This window comes from Aricia agestis, chromosome 12 (genome assembly GCF_905147365.1).
Source record: "Aricia agestis chromosome 12, ilAriAges1.1, whole genome shotgun sequence".
Classification (NCBI taxonomy): Eukaryota; Metazoa; Arthropoda; class Insecta; order Lepidoptera; family Lycaenidae; genus Aricia; species Aricia agestis.
In genome coordinates this window covers 3,499,451-3,518,413 of record NC_056417.1, presented here as the reverse complement: position 1 = coordinate 3,518,413, position 18,963 = coordinate 3,499,451, and the positions used below count along the sequence as shown (strand labels likewise).

Below are 18,963 nucleotides of genomic sequence, written 5' to 3'. Positions count from 1 at the left end.
AAAAGTTTGTAATAGAATAACTTACCGACTTACCTACCCGTGTTCAGTGATATCAGTCTGCAAATTGTTAACTAAATAACTCCCGTTAAAGAGACATTCAACTTCTAAAATTCTGTAAAACCTTGAATAGGTTTATGTAAAGTTTAAGGAGCCTTTAAACTACTAATTTATTTGTTGTCTATTTCTTTAAAAAAATGATACCTATGCTAACTATGATATTATTAGGTACTATAATATTATTTTCTTTTAATACAAATCTTTACTAATATTATAAAGATAAATGATTTGTGTTATACAAATCAAATTATGTTTGCATGCAATGGACTCTGAAACTACTAGACTGATAAAGAAAATTTGCCAAATAACTAATACAGAAGACGAGGAACTACATAGGCTACTATTTCCTTGAGACAATGTTCCCTTGTCCCCTTGGGATACTCTATTTGCGATGGTACGGGATAAGATGAAATCCATAGTATACTTTATATAATATTATAAATGCGAAAGTGTGTCTGTCTGTGACCTCTTCAAGGCCAAATCGCTGAACCGATTTTGTTGAAATTTGGTATGGAGATACTTTGAGTCCCGGGAAAGGATATAGGATACTTTTTATCCCGGAAAATTTTGCGTGCGTTAATTATATATAGTCTTTTCGGTTATACTGCCTTAAAAATTATGATTTTATTTTCTACTCCTAAGTTTAAACAACTCAATTCAATTTATTTTCTAAGATATTTCTAGTCTAAATAATTTCAAACATTCAAATCAGCTTTTAGTTGGCTAGGGTTGTCAGGCGTGCGTGTTACTTAGAATATTAAAATTAATCTTAATAAATTATGTAACACGCGCAATAAATTACATAGCTAGTATTTAAAATAGCGCAATAAAATAACAAGTAAACTGTAATATTTAAATTTAATTTTAAATATTTGTCGACTAAAAACTGGGTCATTCAGGAAATATTAAACACTTTTTAAGCGGTTTTTGATAAAAATATCAATCATAAGTTGTTATTGTGTGTGTTTATTTAAATAAGTTTCCTTAATACTAGTCTAGACTATTTTTACTGTAGCCTATTTCTGTCCAGTCAAAAGGCTATCCGACTATTTAGCGACATGCCAACCCTAATCTCAGCCAATCACGCGTTTAGATTAAGTTAGTAGTTATTGCTAAATAACGTGACATTTCGTATGTGGGTACCCACTATACCAGCGATACTCAACCTTTTTATGTACGGGCCACAAACACCTTTAGTCTTGATGTCGCGGGCCGCAACCAAAATTTTAGTGGTAACTTTGTTAAAAATTGAATATTCGATAGTGAAAAAAATTTCACGACATTTTTCAACATCAAACAAATAGCTGCTGGGATTCTGTTAGTAACAACAAAATATTCAATCACCCACTCATCTTGAAATAATTACGATCTTACTATAAAAGATTTAAGCACTTGTTGAACAGTTGATTAGAAAAAAAATCAGTACATAATGATCTCAAAACAACTGTTCAATAGATGTTTAGATCTTTTGTGGTAAGACCGTCAATGTTTAACTTTAACTTCACGCGGGCCATTGACAAAGTGAGGGGGAGCCGAATACGGCCCGCGGGCTGCAGGTTGAGTATAGCTAGTATACTATACGTATTGGGTACAACTATACAGAGTATGTTAATTTAACTATTTAATTAAACTTGGCTTTTGCCCTCCTCTGTTAGTTTAGGCTGGAGACATGTTTTGACAAATCACATTAACAATGTGAACCTAATTTAGCTGAATTGACATGACTTTATCAGGTATCCGAATTCCGTACTAATATGATTTCCAAAGTGTGTCAGTCTGTTAGCACAAAGCTAAACCGATTTTGATGAAATTTGATTTGCTGAAGATACCTTGGGTCTCAAGGTATAGCATATAAGGAGGCTATAAGCAATTTACTGTATGATTGTAGTTGCTGGCAAAATCTAGACGTTTTATTATAGTACTTAATCTATAATGTGTCAGGATATATATTGTGTCTAGATCGTCTGGAGACAGCATAATAATTGTATATTAATCACCAATTCAAATAGTATGTTTTGGCTCAGTTGTATTGTTATGTTGTAATTAATAGTTATACCTAATAGTTGGGGAGGGGAAGAGGGGATTTCGGGAGTAGCTCGAGCGTGTCAGATTAAGCTTGCATAGGCTTCCGACATGTGTCTAGATATCATGGTACAGAAATCAGATTTCTCCCATGGTGGGTTAATTTTTTTTTTAAATAATGGAATGTCATCGGATCTGTCAGATTAAGATAGGGGATGTTTAGTATACCCCAAAGAAGGTTCCATAAGGTTAGATAAGCCTGTAGGGACATTTTATAATATAAAAAAATAAAGCTTCATATTTTCCTAACTAAGCTTCGCAGATATTTTATTTTGCACTAAACTAAATGATTTAGTTCTTGTTGTCTAAAATATATTTATAATTAACCTAAATAAGCAATTTTCTGGATATATTTCCTTTTTCAAAACTTTAAAATGGCTGCAGTTTCTAAACCCACCGCTAAAATAAAAAACGCTCTTATTATTTTTTTATCAGTTTTACCTAATGTACAATACCTACCTACTAGGTCTCCATGACGCTCTGACCACAAAATTAGCAACCCTCCCCTACTATATTGTGGTTGAATCATTAGCTATTATTATTATTTGTATATGTAATTTATATTAATTTATAAAGTATTTACAATATGGGCCAAGATGCCTGACTTAACTAAATAAATTAAAAAAACAAATTAAAAACCAGAGATTTGAGCATCTTTCTGAAAATTATTAATATTTATGAAGCCATTATTATGGTTCAATTTATTAAGGTTTCTGGGCTAAAGAAATAAACAAACTCTGAATTATGATACATACGTAAACATGAAAATCAAACATAAGGCAATTCTAAATTACTATAACATTCGCGAAGTAAAAGGCAATACCAAATTACTAAAACCTCAATAAAATCGAGGCTGATTTGTTACTTGTTTACGACTGGAAAACAAATTTATTGTATTACATTGACTAATTTGTAATTTGTCTGCTATTTTGGGTGATAAAAAGCTGTGATATATTTCAAAATACCTCTATATTATCGAATCTACATATAAGTTACTTTATATTTTTGTTGATTTAAGAAATACGTTTATCGCGGGGAAACCGAACATTTTTCCTAGATAAAAAGCATTCTATGTCCTTTCCAGTGCCGTAAATAGGGCGGTGCCACCGGCGCACCGGTGTGCCCAGGCACAGGGCGTAGACTCTGGGGGGCGCAAGAATGGCCAGACCAGGCAGACTCTTATTCTTTCGAATTGCTCCCGATAAGTACTTCCCGCTGCGCCCCAGAGATGTTTTGTTTTCTAATGTAGTAAAAAAATCTACAGCCGAACATAATTCGGAACTCAAGTATTCCCAAACCAAATTTCAGCAAAATCAGTTCCGTGATTTGGGCGTGATGAGGTAACAGACAGACAGACACACTTTCGCATTTATAACATTAGTACAGATACCTCTTTTGTAAATTCAATAATAACTAAATTTGTATATACAAACCGCGAGGGTATGGTATATATAACGTTGTGTAAAATAATAAAATTGTGAAAAACGTTGTACGTCATATAATTTAAAAAAATCTAGGTCTACGTATAAAACTATAATATTTACAGCGCTGAAGCCCCCGTAGCTGATTTTAAAACGTCTTCTAACACTTAACTCAATTAGTTTATAAAACAGCTGATAGCTATGTAAGTTTTCTGACTAGATTTTTTTTGTATTTAAACTTCTTTACCGAAAAAGTACACTAGCTAAAAGCCGAGCTTTGTGAGGGCTCGCATCGTCACACCTTGACTGACTGGTGATAACACATCTACATATAAATAAAAATTACTATGTTAAAGCACAAATCAATAGGCGTGATAGTTTTTCCCTAAAGTGTATTACTAAAATATTATATGTAATCATTTATCATTGTGGCATAGCATTGTGGGATAATATATACGACATTTGGGATATTATGCTTGCTTCGCTCGCCCTAATTATTATTATGACTTAAGAGATATCTACTCAATATAATATTTATTTGCCTTGTTTAATTAAGAAAAATCATAAATAATAATAATTAATTTCAAAACAACAGCAGGATAAAAAACTTTTAAATTGAATTTCCTTCAAGTTGTAATCCGTAACAGGATCTATAACGTTTTAACAAGCACTATTGTTTACGAGATCATCCACATCTGGGGGCACGGGAGTGCCCCCGCCAAGATGAGCCAAGCGAAGCGCGCAAGGGCACTATCTACCTTTTCCCGATCTCGAAACGTTTCGTCGTATTTTTGAACCCTCGTAACTTTGGTTTGAATAATGCCAGATAGTTGAAATTTTTAACATATAGTGACATGGGTATAGTTATTAAATGCGCAAAGTTTGAATATCGTAGCTATTATACTTTAGATTTTATAGGTGTCCAAAAACCAACAATTTGGTCACTGACTCACCGATCATCAAAACTGTTAGGGTACTTCCTGAAGTCTTAGAAAGCTGAAATTTAGTATGTAACATGATATTAGTACTAAAACAACAAAAAAATTAACAAACCCAACTTAACGTCTATCCGTACCATTATAGAGCAAAATTAGGCAAAAAATGGTGTTTTTTGTATGGGAGCCCCCCTTATTTTTTTATTATTATTATTATTATTATTAAATATTAAAGTAGACATATAAATAAAGACTTTGAGAAAAATTAATCAAAATTGGTGGCCTGGCCATTTATCATTAGTTACGGTATATTATTAAGTTTAAAGTTCTGACGAATAACAAAATAGCCAAGCCACCGATTTTGACTAATGTGTAAAGTTTTTAGATTCTTCTCGTGCGGCTGACATATTATAATATTATTATCAAATATTTTGCCGCGCTTTAGTGTAAAATTAAGGTTTTTAGATTTAGGGCTGAGTATGTAAGGTTAGAAACTTGGCTCTACATGAGATCTCAATACTTTTTGACACGACGAACTATAATATTATTATGTTCTCATCTTGGCAACATTTTTACATGAAAATGTTTTTGGTGGAATAAAACTTTCAAGTTACGACTTTACATAATACTTTTCATACTTTAAGCGACAATGTGTCCGTCCGTCTGTCTGTCTCTTTATGCACAAATAGCTAAAGCGATTTTTCCGGCGATACTTTGAGTGCTGGGACGTAGGATACTTTTCATCTCGGAAAATTGTATGGTTCCCGCGCGCTAAACGAATTTTGGCGCAACGGAGTTGCGGGCATCGCATGATCTAGTGATTAATAATAATAATCATAGAAATCCATAGAGTCTACAAAAGCATCCAATCATCTAAATGCCAATAAATATTTTACAGTACAAAGCTCAGTCTAGGTAATCTTTAGAATTTTCTAGAATATTCCTCAATAGGAACAGATTCAGTGCGACGCTAACGAATCTGAATTCCTCTGTTCCCCTTTCCAATTAAGCTCAGGCCAAGTCTCCGGCTTTGGATGAGATTAAAAGGCTACGAACTTGGATATATTATGTGCAGGATTGACGTAATGTTGAAAGTACCGTATTTTCATAGGATAACTAGCTGTTCGTTTTAAGTAAAATAAAATCTTACAGGAACCGTGCATTTCTTATCGTAAAAAAGTAGATTATGTCCTTCGTGTGACGTACTCCATATTTGTGCCATATTTAATCAAAATCGGTTTAGTTTTTATCTATATTTAAAAACTTAAGACACTACCCGCAATTTCTTGTTTATGTAAATTTTGTTTTATTAATTTAAATAATTCTAAATCAATATTTTACGTAAGCCAATTAAAAGAGTTTTTGAATAAATTCGAATTATACATTTCAAGATTTTGATCTTGATCACTGGCTTATTTTTTATTTATTTTATATTTTACGCTTACGATTAAATCTTAAGCATTCTGGTTGAAATGGACCAAAATAGTATAATTTTGTTGAGAAAAAAATTAAGTGAGATTTACCGAGACCCCTATTGTACCATGTATGGGGAGTTGTCCCAACAATCGGCTGCAATGCAGTATTTTTTTTTGATAAATTTTGCCAATTAAAATATGACACTGCGTAAGAGGCGCGCGTGCGCCACGAGTCAGTGCGCGGCAACCATTGAATTGCCCCGACGTCGTTGAATCTCGTATGTACTTGCAGCTCGGCGGCGGAACGGCGGAGTGTCACCCCCCTGCTAAAACTAACACTAACACTAAAACACTAATCACGTATTGTCTGCGACGTGGGGCGCGACCTATTCGGAAGTCGTCTTCGGAACCTCCTGTAGACGACTCCAATCGGCCAGAACTCCTCCTTCTCGAAGGTCGGTAGATGATGCGTCGGGACTCTCACTACAAAGCAGCTAAAATTCACTTTGTGGCGGCACTCCAAGCGCTCGACCCTCAAGTCGAAGTGGGTGTTGCTCCTGATGGAGTTCAGACCTGCTCGGCCGTCGTGGACCAGTGCAGCCTGGACACGTACAGCGGCGTCGCGAGAGTCTCACGCCGCAACAGCTGCTCGGGTCCTTCATGTGCGGTGCCGCGATGGTTGCGGACGACGGGTTTTAGAGAGACTTTAAAAGTAAGTCCAAGGCATTGACTTTTAACATACACATAGCATGTCATATCAAAAAGTGACTAACGGTTGACCCACACATACCACAACCACACCACACTGTCGCAAAAAAATGTGGTCATTTGTGACACGCGACTGATAACGACTGCAAATTGTGGTGCGTGTGAATAATCCTTAGATTCATTTTCAATACAATGTATACGCCCGACCACGTGGTGTGGTTGTGGTGTTGTTGTAGTACGTGTGGAACATGCCTTAGGGCAAACCCACGCGTACCACAACCGCACGACAACTACAACCGCACCACATGGTCGGGCGTATATTTCGTATTTTAAATGAAATGGACTATTTACACGTACCACATTTTGCAGTCGTTGTCGACTACTTGTGTGATACCGACCACATCGTAACCACAAGCAAATTAGAGGCCGACCACATCGCAACCACAACGTTGCGTCGACGCGAATGACAGTGCGCGCGCACCGCCCGCGCTCGTCCCCCCTCCGTTTCATTGACTCTCGTACGTAACTACATCGCGACTACAGCTGGCGACAACGCAACCACGTCGACATTTTGTCGGTACCACAGCGCAACGTTGCGACGTGGTGTGGTTGTGGTAGGTACGTGTCATATTTTAATGGTTTTGGGGCCGTTTTGGTATTCATGCTGCTTTACTGACGTAGATGACGTAGCTTTTTAACCGACTTTTAAAAAGGAGGAGGTTATATGTTCGTCTTTTAAATTCTTTTCCCTATTTTTTTAATATTTGTTTTTAAAAAACTCAAACCGCAGGCAGCAGTGACCATCAGTGTGATAAATACGTTGCAGGAAAGTATTGAAATGATGGATACAAAAGCAATTTACAATTGAATGCAAATTGATTGTGGTATTTAATTCAGAGGATATTAAAACATGTATTTCATTAAATATACTGCAATACTAATTACCCAAATAAAAGCAATCTTTACGTTTTTACTTACCTAGGTACAATTATCTACCTACCAGATCTTACCCTCGACATGCACCCAAAAGAAAATACCGTGAGTAGGTACCGTACACTTTCCCGCCTTAAAAATCAGTCACGGCATACCTCGGGTTGTAAGTTCTAATTTCTATGAATAAATTATTACTGGAAAATTATTATATTATTATTACTTAGAGCTAGCCGTTAAAAGCATGTTTAAACAACAAATGGGCTTACACAAAAATCTTCCAAGTGCGAGTCGGACTCCCGCACGAAGGGCTCCGTACTGTTATAGAGCAAACATAGACCAAAAATTGTGTTTTTGTATGTTTGCCCTTATTTTTTTAATTTATTTTACTAATATTCTTAAATGTTAAAGAAGACATATATTTAAGGCCTTTGTGAAAATGTCAAGTGCCTACCTGTTGCCATTATTGATATCGAGCAAAATAGGCCAAAAAATATCACGTTTGTTGTATAGGAGCTCCCTTTAAATATTAATTTTATTTTTAGTATTTCTTATTATAGCAGCAACAGATATTATGTGTAATCTGTAAAAAATTCAGAACTCTAGCTATAGCGCTTCTTGAGATACAGCCTGGAGGCAGACAGACGGACAGACAGACATCGAAGTCTCTTGAATAGGCTTTCACCCTTTGGGTACGGAACCCTAAAAATATTCATGTATAGTTGTCACCTTATATTTACTAGAGTTATTGATTGTACAGGGAAGTAATTTTGTTGTAAATTTTTCATGGAAATCGATTTTAGATTTAGAGAGCGTCTGTTCCGGGAATATTGGGGCTTTGTGCAGAATGAACAAGGTATTACCAAGCACTAAGCAATATCTACATCGGTACCGGGTACACATACTATCGGGTCTTTGTGTTATGATTTTGGTATTAATCGGTTTCCACTATGTAGTCATGTAACGTCGGAGTTTATTAATTATGGGCCGATGGCGGGCCTACATTGGTGGGGTTCTGATAAATTAATGTTAGACGTCATCTAGCTATCAGACAGGCTCGATAAAATCCGTCCAAATTGCGTAGAACAAGGCAGATGCCTTTGAATCAATTTCTTTGATAGTAACATTAGATACAAAATAATAGCGATTCAATTAAGACGTGCCTATAACGTAATGTAACGCGTCGCCAAGCTTAGACATGAATTATTCGTGAATCACGAACGCCTCCGTGGTCTAGTGGTATAGAGCGCGGCTCTTGACTCGGAGGTCGTGGGTTCGATTCCCGCGTTGGAAACATGTTATTTCCAAGTTTGGTTAGGACAATGCAGGCTGATCACCTGATTGTCTGACAAGTAAGATGATCCATGCGTCGGATGGGCATGTAAAAAGTCGGTCCTGCGCCTGATCTCTCGCCGGTCGTGTCGGTCGTCCGTCCCACTGGGTTATGAGAGTAAAGAAATAGAGAGTGCTCTTGTGTACTGCGCACACACTTGGGCACTATAAATTACTCCTGTGTAGCTGGCCTGGTTTCAATGAAACCGGCCACCGTCACCGAAACCGGTGTGGGAGCTATAATAATTCGTGAATCATGTTTTGATTTTGATATTCCATATATTTTGTTCCATATTTTGTCATTTAAAATGTTTACAGTGCTCCCAAAGTGATAATGCGCATAGAAATTTTCGTAATTTTTCGGCAACGGTCGTATTTCCCGAGCGTCGGAATACGTCGCTGCAAGCGCTGTTTTAAACTTAACTTTAAGAAAAACAGCGCTTTGCAGCGATGTAGAGGTGCCTGACGTTGCTTGGACGATACCATGGTAACGCCGCGGTGGCTTCCCGGTGAGTAATAGTACTTATCGACGTACCCAAGACGGACCGACGACAGCGGACAGTCACCGGCTATATGATATTTATTTCTATTTCCTTTGAACAAGATGCAAAATGCAAGTGATTGTTTGGTAGCTCTTACTTTTCATAAATTCGGGTGTTTTCGTGATTATGACAATTAGGGAATATCAAAATCGCATAAACAATGAGGGATTTTGATATATTATTTGCCAACAGAGGACGGTATTCGGTCAAAGTATTCTATTTAAATAGAAGTCTTTGTACTTGGTAGGGTCTATCGTGTCAAATGTCGTGTCAGACAGACATATGACAGCTATATTGTGACATGTGGCAGCTATTTCGTAACATTTGACAGCTGTTTGTCACGACAACTGACATGATAGGCCCTACGGCTACATCGCGCCATTTGTCCCTCATTACATTAAAATGCATTTTCTTAGCATCGAGCTCGGAGGAAATATTATCATGAAAGAGTATAAAATAAACCTTTCAGGTGTCTAGTGTTTTAATAAACACCATTTTCCTACGTATCAACAAATAGTCTATAAGTCTATACTCTTTACAACCCACATCATCATATCACAAAGTTCGCGGTGACATGTAACTTGATTCACCAAAGGGATCTGCGTAGTTATGACTTGTACAATGTTACTTCTCTTTGTAATGGAAATTATGGAGCGATGTTGCAGTAGTACTTAGTACATAAAATTACTAGTTTTTTTAAGGTTTTCGACAGCTGGGAGTTTAAGTTTTCAATAGGTAGACTGTACTACTCAGGTACATACTACGAATAAGACTACCCATAATGGGGATTGCCCATTTTTTTTTTAATTTTGCTCATTACAAAAATATTTCGAGGAATAAGGTCAGTGATCGTTTTTCTGTATATAAACGAAAAAAATACCCATTAGTTACTTATATTTTTGAACAAATACGTTTAACCTTTGTTTGACCTTCAATGGCGTTAAATTAGCAATAAATTCGACCAACATTACGTTTCGAACTTTTGGTGAGCTTCTCGTATCAGTTTTCACATTATGAGAACTTGCATTTGACGAACCAGCCATTATAAATAAGATTGAAAGGAAATTTAAAACATATGCAGAGGTCAATTGGCGGCCGATGATGACGTCAGAGCGAATCTTTAAAAATTTATTGAGAAAAAACTAGCCAATGAATTTCAAAATTATTCAATTTATATTCTTAAAATACCCTATTTTAACGAAAAAAAATATAAAAAGTACATGTCATTTTTTTTGGACAATGCCCATTGCTGTCCGAGTCCGAAAAGGATTCACGGCAATCGGTTCAGTTAGGTAACAATAAACAGACAGATCTGTCTGCTAAGGTAGACCCAATATACACATTTGCACTTTTAGGGCCTATTTCACCACTTCCTGATAAGTGACGAATAGGCTACCCACCAATGAACTTGATAGATCAAGTATGGAGAATCTGTCAAAAAGGTTGTGAATAGCCTATTCAGCACTTTATCAGGAAGTGGTGAAACAGGCCCATAATGTTATGGATTTTGAAGACATGTCGCTATTTACTTATAAGGTACTAACTCCTCTATGGATAGGATAAATACTTGCTATTGTGGATACTGTATAATTATTCTTTTAAACTTAAGATCATGTGGAATTTAAAGCTTCAACCCACCGCTTAAGGAATCCATTTGGCTCTTTCTTCGATATCTTCTAACGTTTTAGAGGAACAAACATGGTTGAGACGTCGGTAAACATCGCTAGAGAGGATGATAAAAGTTTAAAGTCAGATATTTACTTTATCTAGGAATGATATAAAATTCCTTGATAGATAGGTAATAAATATTGAGATAATAAATATATATACTATGGTATACTGTACTCGGCGAAACGAGGCGGTAGCGGTCATGGTCCTTCTTAGTCTAGGCGCTAATTGAAAAATGCTCGCACTGTATTTAGAATATTGAAGAATAAAATTGACCTCTTATAAAGACACAGATTATTACGGATCGGAAAACCTCTTGGTAACTCTTAGAATGATAATATCCAACTTTTTATGAGTTCGTAGTGATATGCTTCATATTCAGTTCACATCGAGTGTCCAAATACGATATAGGCTAGGAACACCTGACACTTCATTGTCAATCGCGGTTTGTATAGAAAATGACAAGTTTGTTGACAGAGAGTCAATGATCGCTACAGTCTCGATTCAACGAGTACACCATAGTCTTATTGGATATTTTTCGAACTATATAACTGTAATTAAGTAAGTACACAATTTTGTCTACCACCGATTTAATTTCTGACAGCCACATTTTAGTGATTTCTTAAAGCGTTACTATTATGCTATATAGTAAAGGTTTTGATAAAAAGTTTGATTTTCTGTCTAAATGACGCACTTTGAAAGGAATATTAATTACTAAAGGAAATTAAATTAAGATTTTAATAATAGCCCCATGCATTATCTGTTAAACTCTTCATTAAATTGAAGATCTTCATATTTTAATGTCTCTGAGTGCGGTAGTTAGTCTTAAATAACAACTTAAATTCCTACTGTTATCTATATATATATATATATATATATATATATATATATATATAAAACTCAAAGGTGACTGACTGATTGACATAGTGATCTATCAACGCACAGCCCAAACCACTGGACGGATCGGGCTGAAATTTGGCATGCAGGTAGATGTTAGGCATCCGCTAAGAAAGGATTTTGATAAATTCCAACCCCCTTGGGGTTTAAATAGGGGATGAAAGTTTGTATATAATAATACTTCTTAACGCGAGCGAAGCCGCGGGCAAAAGCTCGTGTATACTAAAATTAATGTTATGTGCATTGTACCTGTTAAAAGGTATCAACCTTTTTACAGGGCTTAAAACATAAATACGTTTTTCACGACGAGTTTTGTTAAGCCTACTTAGCTCTACAAACAGCTTACACCTTGAGGCTATCGGTAGGTCATGACGAGGTCACAATTTGTTTTGACTCAGTCACTGGACGTCGTCTTAGTGCAAATCGTAATAGTGATAAATTTAGAAGTCTAAAAATACCCCCGAAATACTAGACAAACTCCTCTAGCAATGAACGACGCACGATGATCAGGGCCCCCGCTACCATATGTGCAATGTGTGCAATGCACACGGGCGCCATCCTCTAGGGGCGCCAAAACCAAGGACGCAAAAAATTTGCCTAAGGGTCAATTCAGACCGCAACGTGACGCAACTGAATTAGTATGGATTTGACAGATTCGCAAGACGTCTGACGCTGACGACATCTGTCAAATCCATACAAATTTAGGTCGCGTCGCGTCGCGCCTCGCCTCGTCACGTTGCGGTCTGAATTGATCCTAAATGGGCGCCAAAATCCATTTTTTGCACAAAGGCGCCAGGAGCCCTTACGGGGGCTCTGGAGCTGATGATGAAGAACGATTGCCATTCACACTCTCAGTTTTAAAATAAATAAAGCTAGACGAAAATCGGTCCACCCGTTTGGATGCCACAGACAGAAACCCACACAAATAAATAAACACGCCAAACTTATAAGTTATAACAGAGTGGCTGGTTTCGTCGGGGGTTGAATAATTTGATGGCTGCGTTTCAACCGAAACCTATCCAAGATGTGTTCGAGAGATATTATGTTTTTGAGAACCAATGGAATCGCTTTATTTGCGTGACCATGTTCAACGCAGCGATTCTTTGGATATTATAAAACATATTGCTTGCAATATAGCGTGGCATAAACTCCGGCGTAAATACAGTCTAGCTCTACCAGACTCTACCCACCAAAATCGGTCCTGGGTCCTTTGCGCGCACACGTCCCTCGTTCCTCCAAATACACCTAAAAATTGAACACTGCCCATTCCCCTTCGATCTCTGGTCTTAAATTATGCGTGATTTATAGCAGATTTGTTTGTTTTATCTTTTATTGTTTTTTTAATTTCTTATTTTTTTTTCTTCCAGATATTACCCAAAGCCAACTGCTCTGCAGGGGCGTATCTACGCACAAGGTTTGTGGGCTCCGCGCGCACGCCCCGCGCCTGTCCTTCATCAACAAGGATGACCAGGAACCCACGGACCTCCGGCGCAAGAGCGCCAGCAGCCGCCTCGGCAGTTCCCCCAGATCCAGCATAGCCAGTGAGGACCGGAGTGATGGGATTGTGCTCAAGTGAGTGCAATTCTCTAGAGCAGTGTTCCGCAAAGGGTGTGCCGTGGCACACTGGTCAGTTGGTGTGCCTCAAAAATGTCATCGTACCTACATATTCCTAGTTTATATAAGAACCAAAAAATGCAATATCTCCGGAGGATCGACGAAAGGAATGGGAATCGGGAACAGAGCACCCCCGTTCACGCTGATTAATTTCTGGTGTACCTCCAAAAATTTTCTTTTTTCTAGAAGTACCATCAAGGAAATTGATTCCTAGGCAGTTGACGGACCTACGTCATGTGGTCGGCTTATGTCAGTTCAATGTTAGCTGTGATTGGTAAAGCGACCAAATTACTTACATCAACATCAACAAAATCAACTTCTCTGATAGTACCTTGAACACAAAAAGTTTGCGGAGCACTGTTTTAGAGCTTGCTAGTATACCTTAAGAATTAGAATAATAGGTTTCAAAATCCATACTTATATGATAAATTCGAAAGCAATCTGTCTGTCTGATACCTCTTCACGCCTAAACCGCTGAACCGATTTTGCTAAAGTTTGGTATGGAGGTACTTTGAGTCCTGGGAAAGGGACACAGGATACTTTTTATGCCGGAAAAATGCACGGTTGCTGCGCAATAAACGAATTTTGGCGCCACGGAGTGTCGGGCGTCATCTAGTACAGAAATATTTAGTTTATGCTTAATAATAAAATAGGTCAATGATTTCAGCGGCGAAAGATTTATTAATGACTCGTAAATATTTTCGTGCTAAACATAATAACAACTATTATCTATTCTGTGATAATATTTACATAAATAAATAAATTATTATGTTCCTTTCAAAACATGATTTGAGATACTTCTCTGCGTCATAAACCAACAATATTGCGAAATAACTACGCTTCGGCAACTAATATATGTATGTTCTGTAGCTTCGGTACGAATGGGCCTGTTCAACCTGAACACAGCGTTACAGTATATGCCACTTTAAGTCGATGCGAATCAATGATTATGTTGAGTTTCGAGTAATGTGACTGCAAGCCTATCCACATACATACTTAATAAAATAAATTCAAAAATGTGTCCGTCTGTCTGTCACCTCTTCACGTCGTACTTGACTCTGCTGAAATTTAGTATGGAGATACTTTGAGTCCCGGGAAAGGACATAGGATTTTTATCCCAGAAAAATGCTCGGTTCCCGCGCGATAAACAGATTTTGCCGCAACGGAGTTGCGGGCATTATCTAGTAATATATAAGGTAGGGATTGATGTCACGAGTATCCATCAGGTGATCCAACCGCTCATTTCTTTATTTACTTCATAACGAAAATTATGAAACGTTATAGAATCTTAAAACGCAATAATCCAACTAACCTAACTCCAGTAAACGCTTTAATTTATTCGAAGCCAATGTAATAGCTCGGCAAATTGATATTTCATATGAAGTGGAGCAAAATGTAATTACGAGTTAAGACGAAACGCTCCTGCCGCTCCTCCCGTATTGCACGTGTCACGGAATGGGTACTTACACATGCAATTCCAATTTATTGAGGATTTACGCTAGAATGCAATTCACAATCTTAAATCTACGTTTCTTAGAATGTACTTAGCTTAAAGAGAATTTAGAAAACTACCCAATCGTCGACAGTAATTCTGTTATTGGCATCTTAGATTGTTATTTAAATATACAAGGAATGCCAATGATAAAGGTTTATGTAGTGCCAATAATTGGGTGTTCCCCTTATACCAAGATGCCCATAATAGGGTTTTTAGTTTTGTTACTTTTGTATTATTCGGCAAGTTTTCTCATATCCTAATATGAGAAAGTAGAAAGAACAAATCGACCAGCCCCCGTAGACAAGTGGCAAAACGCTTACGCTAACGTTAACGCTAGCGCTACAAAATGTATGGATTTGACATTAGTATTCGCTAGCGAAGCGATGACTTATGTCAAATCCATACATTTTGTAGCGCTAGCGCTAGCGTTAGCGTTAGCGTTTTGCCACTTGTCTACAGGGGCTGTGACTCTAGTTTTGAATAGAGTTTGAGACTTTAAAGTCCACAATTACTATTCTTCCATACTAGGATTATAAAGGAAGTGTGACTGTATGCCTGTCTACACGCAAAACAGTTTTTATGGCGGCAAAATGCCTCCTGCTTTAGGCTGCGCTTCCATCGGAGCTGAGCTAAGCTGCGTTGCAAGGAATGTGTTTCTAAGAACCTATAGACACTCTTCATTTGCCTAACCACGTTCAGCGCAACGATTCTATTGGTTCTTGTAAAACACATATCCGGTGGAAACGCAGCCTTATGGTTTTCGAACAAACGGAGTCAGCGACATATACTAGGTAATATTCTCAGCGAGGTGTATTATAAGTGAAGTATAAAGGCGCGACATAAACATAAAAATCTGAGAGTAATCTAGGTTTACTACCGAGCGTCGTTAAATTAACTTTATTTGTACTCACTTCATTGTGCCGCGGACCTTATTAATTTCTTTATAACCTTGATCAGTGTTCCGCAAACTTTTTGTGTTCAAGATGCATCCAGGAAAATAAAAATATTTGGAGGTACTTACACCACAAATTAATCAGTGTGTAGAGTTACATAGGGCTTACTCTGAGCTCCCATCCCTTCGTCGATCGTCCTTAGATGTCCCTTTTTTGGTCCTTAGCACTAGAACTATGTACGATGACCTTTTCCGTGGCACACCAACTGCTGACCACGGCACACACTTTGCGGGTCACTGACCTAGAAGACTATAATTGTGACTTAACTTTACGTGAAAGAAACCCCGGGAATCCTATGTTTTGTGAAAAACGGCCTTTGATTACTGATAATTCATATTATACTGTACTGATATTCCTTTAACCACTGGATACTCGTAAGAGCCCATAAGAGCACCCATAATAATAATATAATAGCTCCCACACCGGTTTCGGTGACGGTGGCCGGTTTCATGGAAACCAGGCCAGCTACGCAGGAGTAATTTTATAGTGCCCAAGTGTGTGCGCAGTACACAAGAGCACTCTCTATTTATTTACTCTCATAACCCAGTGGGACGGCAGACCGACACGACTGGCGAGAGATCAGGCGCAGGACCGACTTTTTACATGCCCATTCGACGCATGGATCATCTTACTTGTCAGACAATCAGGTGATCAGCCTGCATTATCCTAACCTAACTTGGAAATAACATGTTTCCAACGCGGGAATCGAACCCACGACCTCCGAGTCAAGAGCCGAGCTCTGAACCACTGGACCACGGAGGCGTATAAGCACCCATAAGAGCACCGGTGATCGCGACAACTGCAATAGAATGCAATAGCATTTCCTGGAATCCGCGATCGAAGTAATATTATAAAATATGCGAAAGTCTGTCTGTCTGTTACCTCTTCACGCCCAAGCCACTGAACCGATTTTGCTGAAATTTGGTATGGAGATACCTTGAGGCCCGGAAAGGGCATTGGATACTTTTGTCCCAGAAAAATGTACGGTTCCCGCGCGATAAACGAATTTTAGTGCAACGGAGTTTTAGGGATCATCTAGTCTAAATATATAAAACTCAAAGGTGACTGGCTGACATGGTGATCTATCAACGCACAGCCCAAACCACTGGACCGATTGGGCTGAAATTTGGCATGCAGGTAGATGTTATGACGTAGGCATCCGCTAAGAAAGGATTTTGATCAATTCTACCCCCAAAGGGTTTAAAATAGGGGATGAAAGCTTGTATATATTAATACTTCTTAACGCGAGCGAAGCCGCGGGCAATTGCTCGTACTTACTAAAATTAACATTCACAGTACAAACTTACCTTGGAGTTTCCGAGAATGAACTTGCAGAGTTAAATTAATATGGACGCTTCTCAGTACCTCACCTCCACCCAAATCCAGATAATGATAAAGTATATAATATTATACAGGGTGTAACAAAACTAAGTATTTTTTTTTATGAAATAAGGGGGCAAACGAGCAAACGGGTCACCTGATGGAAAGCAACTTCCGTCGCCCATGGACACTCGCAGCATCAGAAGAGCTGCAGGTGCGTTGCCGGCCTTTTAAGAGGGAATAGGGTAATAGGGGAGGGTAGGGATGGGAAGGGAATTGGGGAGGGTAGGGAAGGGAACAGGGTAAGGGATTGGGCCTCCGGTAAACTCACTCACTCGGCGAAACACAGCGCTAGCGCTGTTTCACGCCGGTTTTCTGTGAGAACGTGAACGTATTTCTCCGGTCGAGCCGACCCATTCGTGCCGAATCATGGCTCTCCCACGTATGAATATAATAGAGTATAGAGTTTGTATGATTTTGATTTTGATAATGAACTTTATAATCTTACATTATAAAGTTCATTATCAAAGTAGGAACTTTCTTTCTTTAATATTCTATGAGAAAAGATGCAACATCATAAAGTTGCCCATGCAAAAAATGTATAATAATAATAATATAAGTACACATATTTAATACACACCCATGACCCCAGACCCAGGAACTTTTGAAAACTTTTTGTTCCGTCGGCGGGATTCGAACCCGCGCCCCCGGCTTGAGCTACCTGTTTATTACACCCTGTACAGTGTACAGTAATGATTTATTAATTACACGCTGTTACCCGCGACTTCGTCCGCGTCAACAAAATGTAAAATACATAGGTAAAAAATAAAAAAGTAAAAATATGTCCTCCTCCTTTTGGAAGTCGGTACAAAGTAGCCTAGGTTACTCCTTATTACATCAGCTATCTGCCAATAAAAGTCCCGTCAAAATCGGTCCAGCCATTTCGGAGATTAGCCGGAACAAACAGACAGACATACAGACAGACAAAAATTCTAAAAATTGTTATTTTGGTGTAAGTACCGTCTAAATATTCATATGCATGTAGTAAAAAACGGTTATTTTAATATTACAAACAGACACTCCAATTTTATTTATATGTATAGATGTATAGATTTATTACATAACTAGATGACGTCTGCAACTCCATTGCGCCAAAATTTGTTTATCGAGCGGGAACCGTAGAATGAAAGTATCTCCATAACATCAGCAAAATCGGTTGAGCGGTTTGGGCGTGAAGAGGTAACAGACACAATTCCGCATTTAGAATAAGTATTAGCATAGAATGGACGCTGTTAAGCATTCGTGTACTAACCCACACAAAAATTACGTATTGAGTTATCAATGCAGTTATGTTCTGTAGATGATTTAGAACAAGACTGCATTCAAAATTTTAACAACAAAAAAAATTGTGGGTTAGGACACTAATGCTTAACAGAGACCAGATATTATTACTTTTTTACTTGATATGACCCCCGCATCTTCAAATGTTCGTCTGCGACCTATTACCTACATAGTATCGATAAATCTATGTATCGAAATAGCGGGATATAAATTGGCTAGTAAATATGTTTACACAACATGAATCAAGATCGGC

At 37.9% G+C, this 18,963-nt stretch overlaps 1 protein-coding gene across 1 annotated transcript in view; it reads left to right on the top strand.

The window, feature by feature from the left end:
- LOC121732232 (ankyrin repeat and fibronectin type-III domain-containing protein 1) overlaps positions 1 to 18,963 on the top strand; it is a 160,752-nt gene that overhangs the window by 31,791 nt on the left and 109,998 nt on the right. Inside the window, exon 3 of the mRNA XM_042122048.1 lies at positions 13,355 to 13,559. Within this exon, the coding sequence (XP_041977982.1) occupies positions 13,355 to 13,559 (205 nt within the window). The remainder of the gene's footprint in view (positions 1 to 13,354; positions 13,560 to 18,963) is intronic.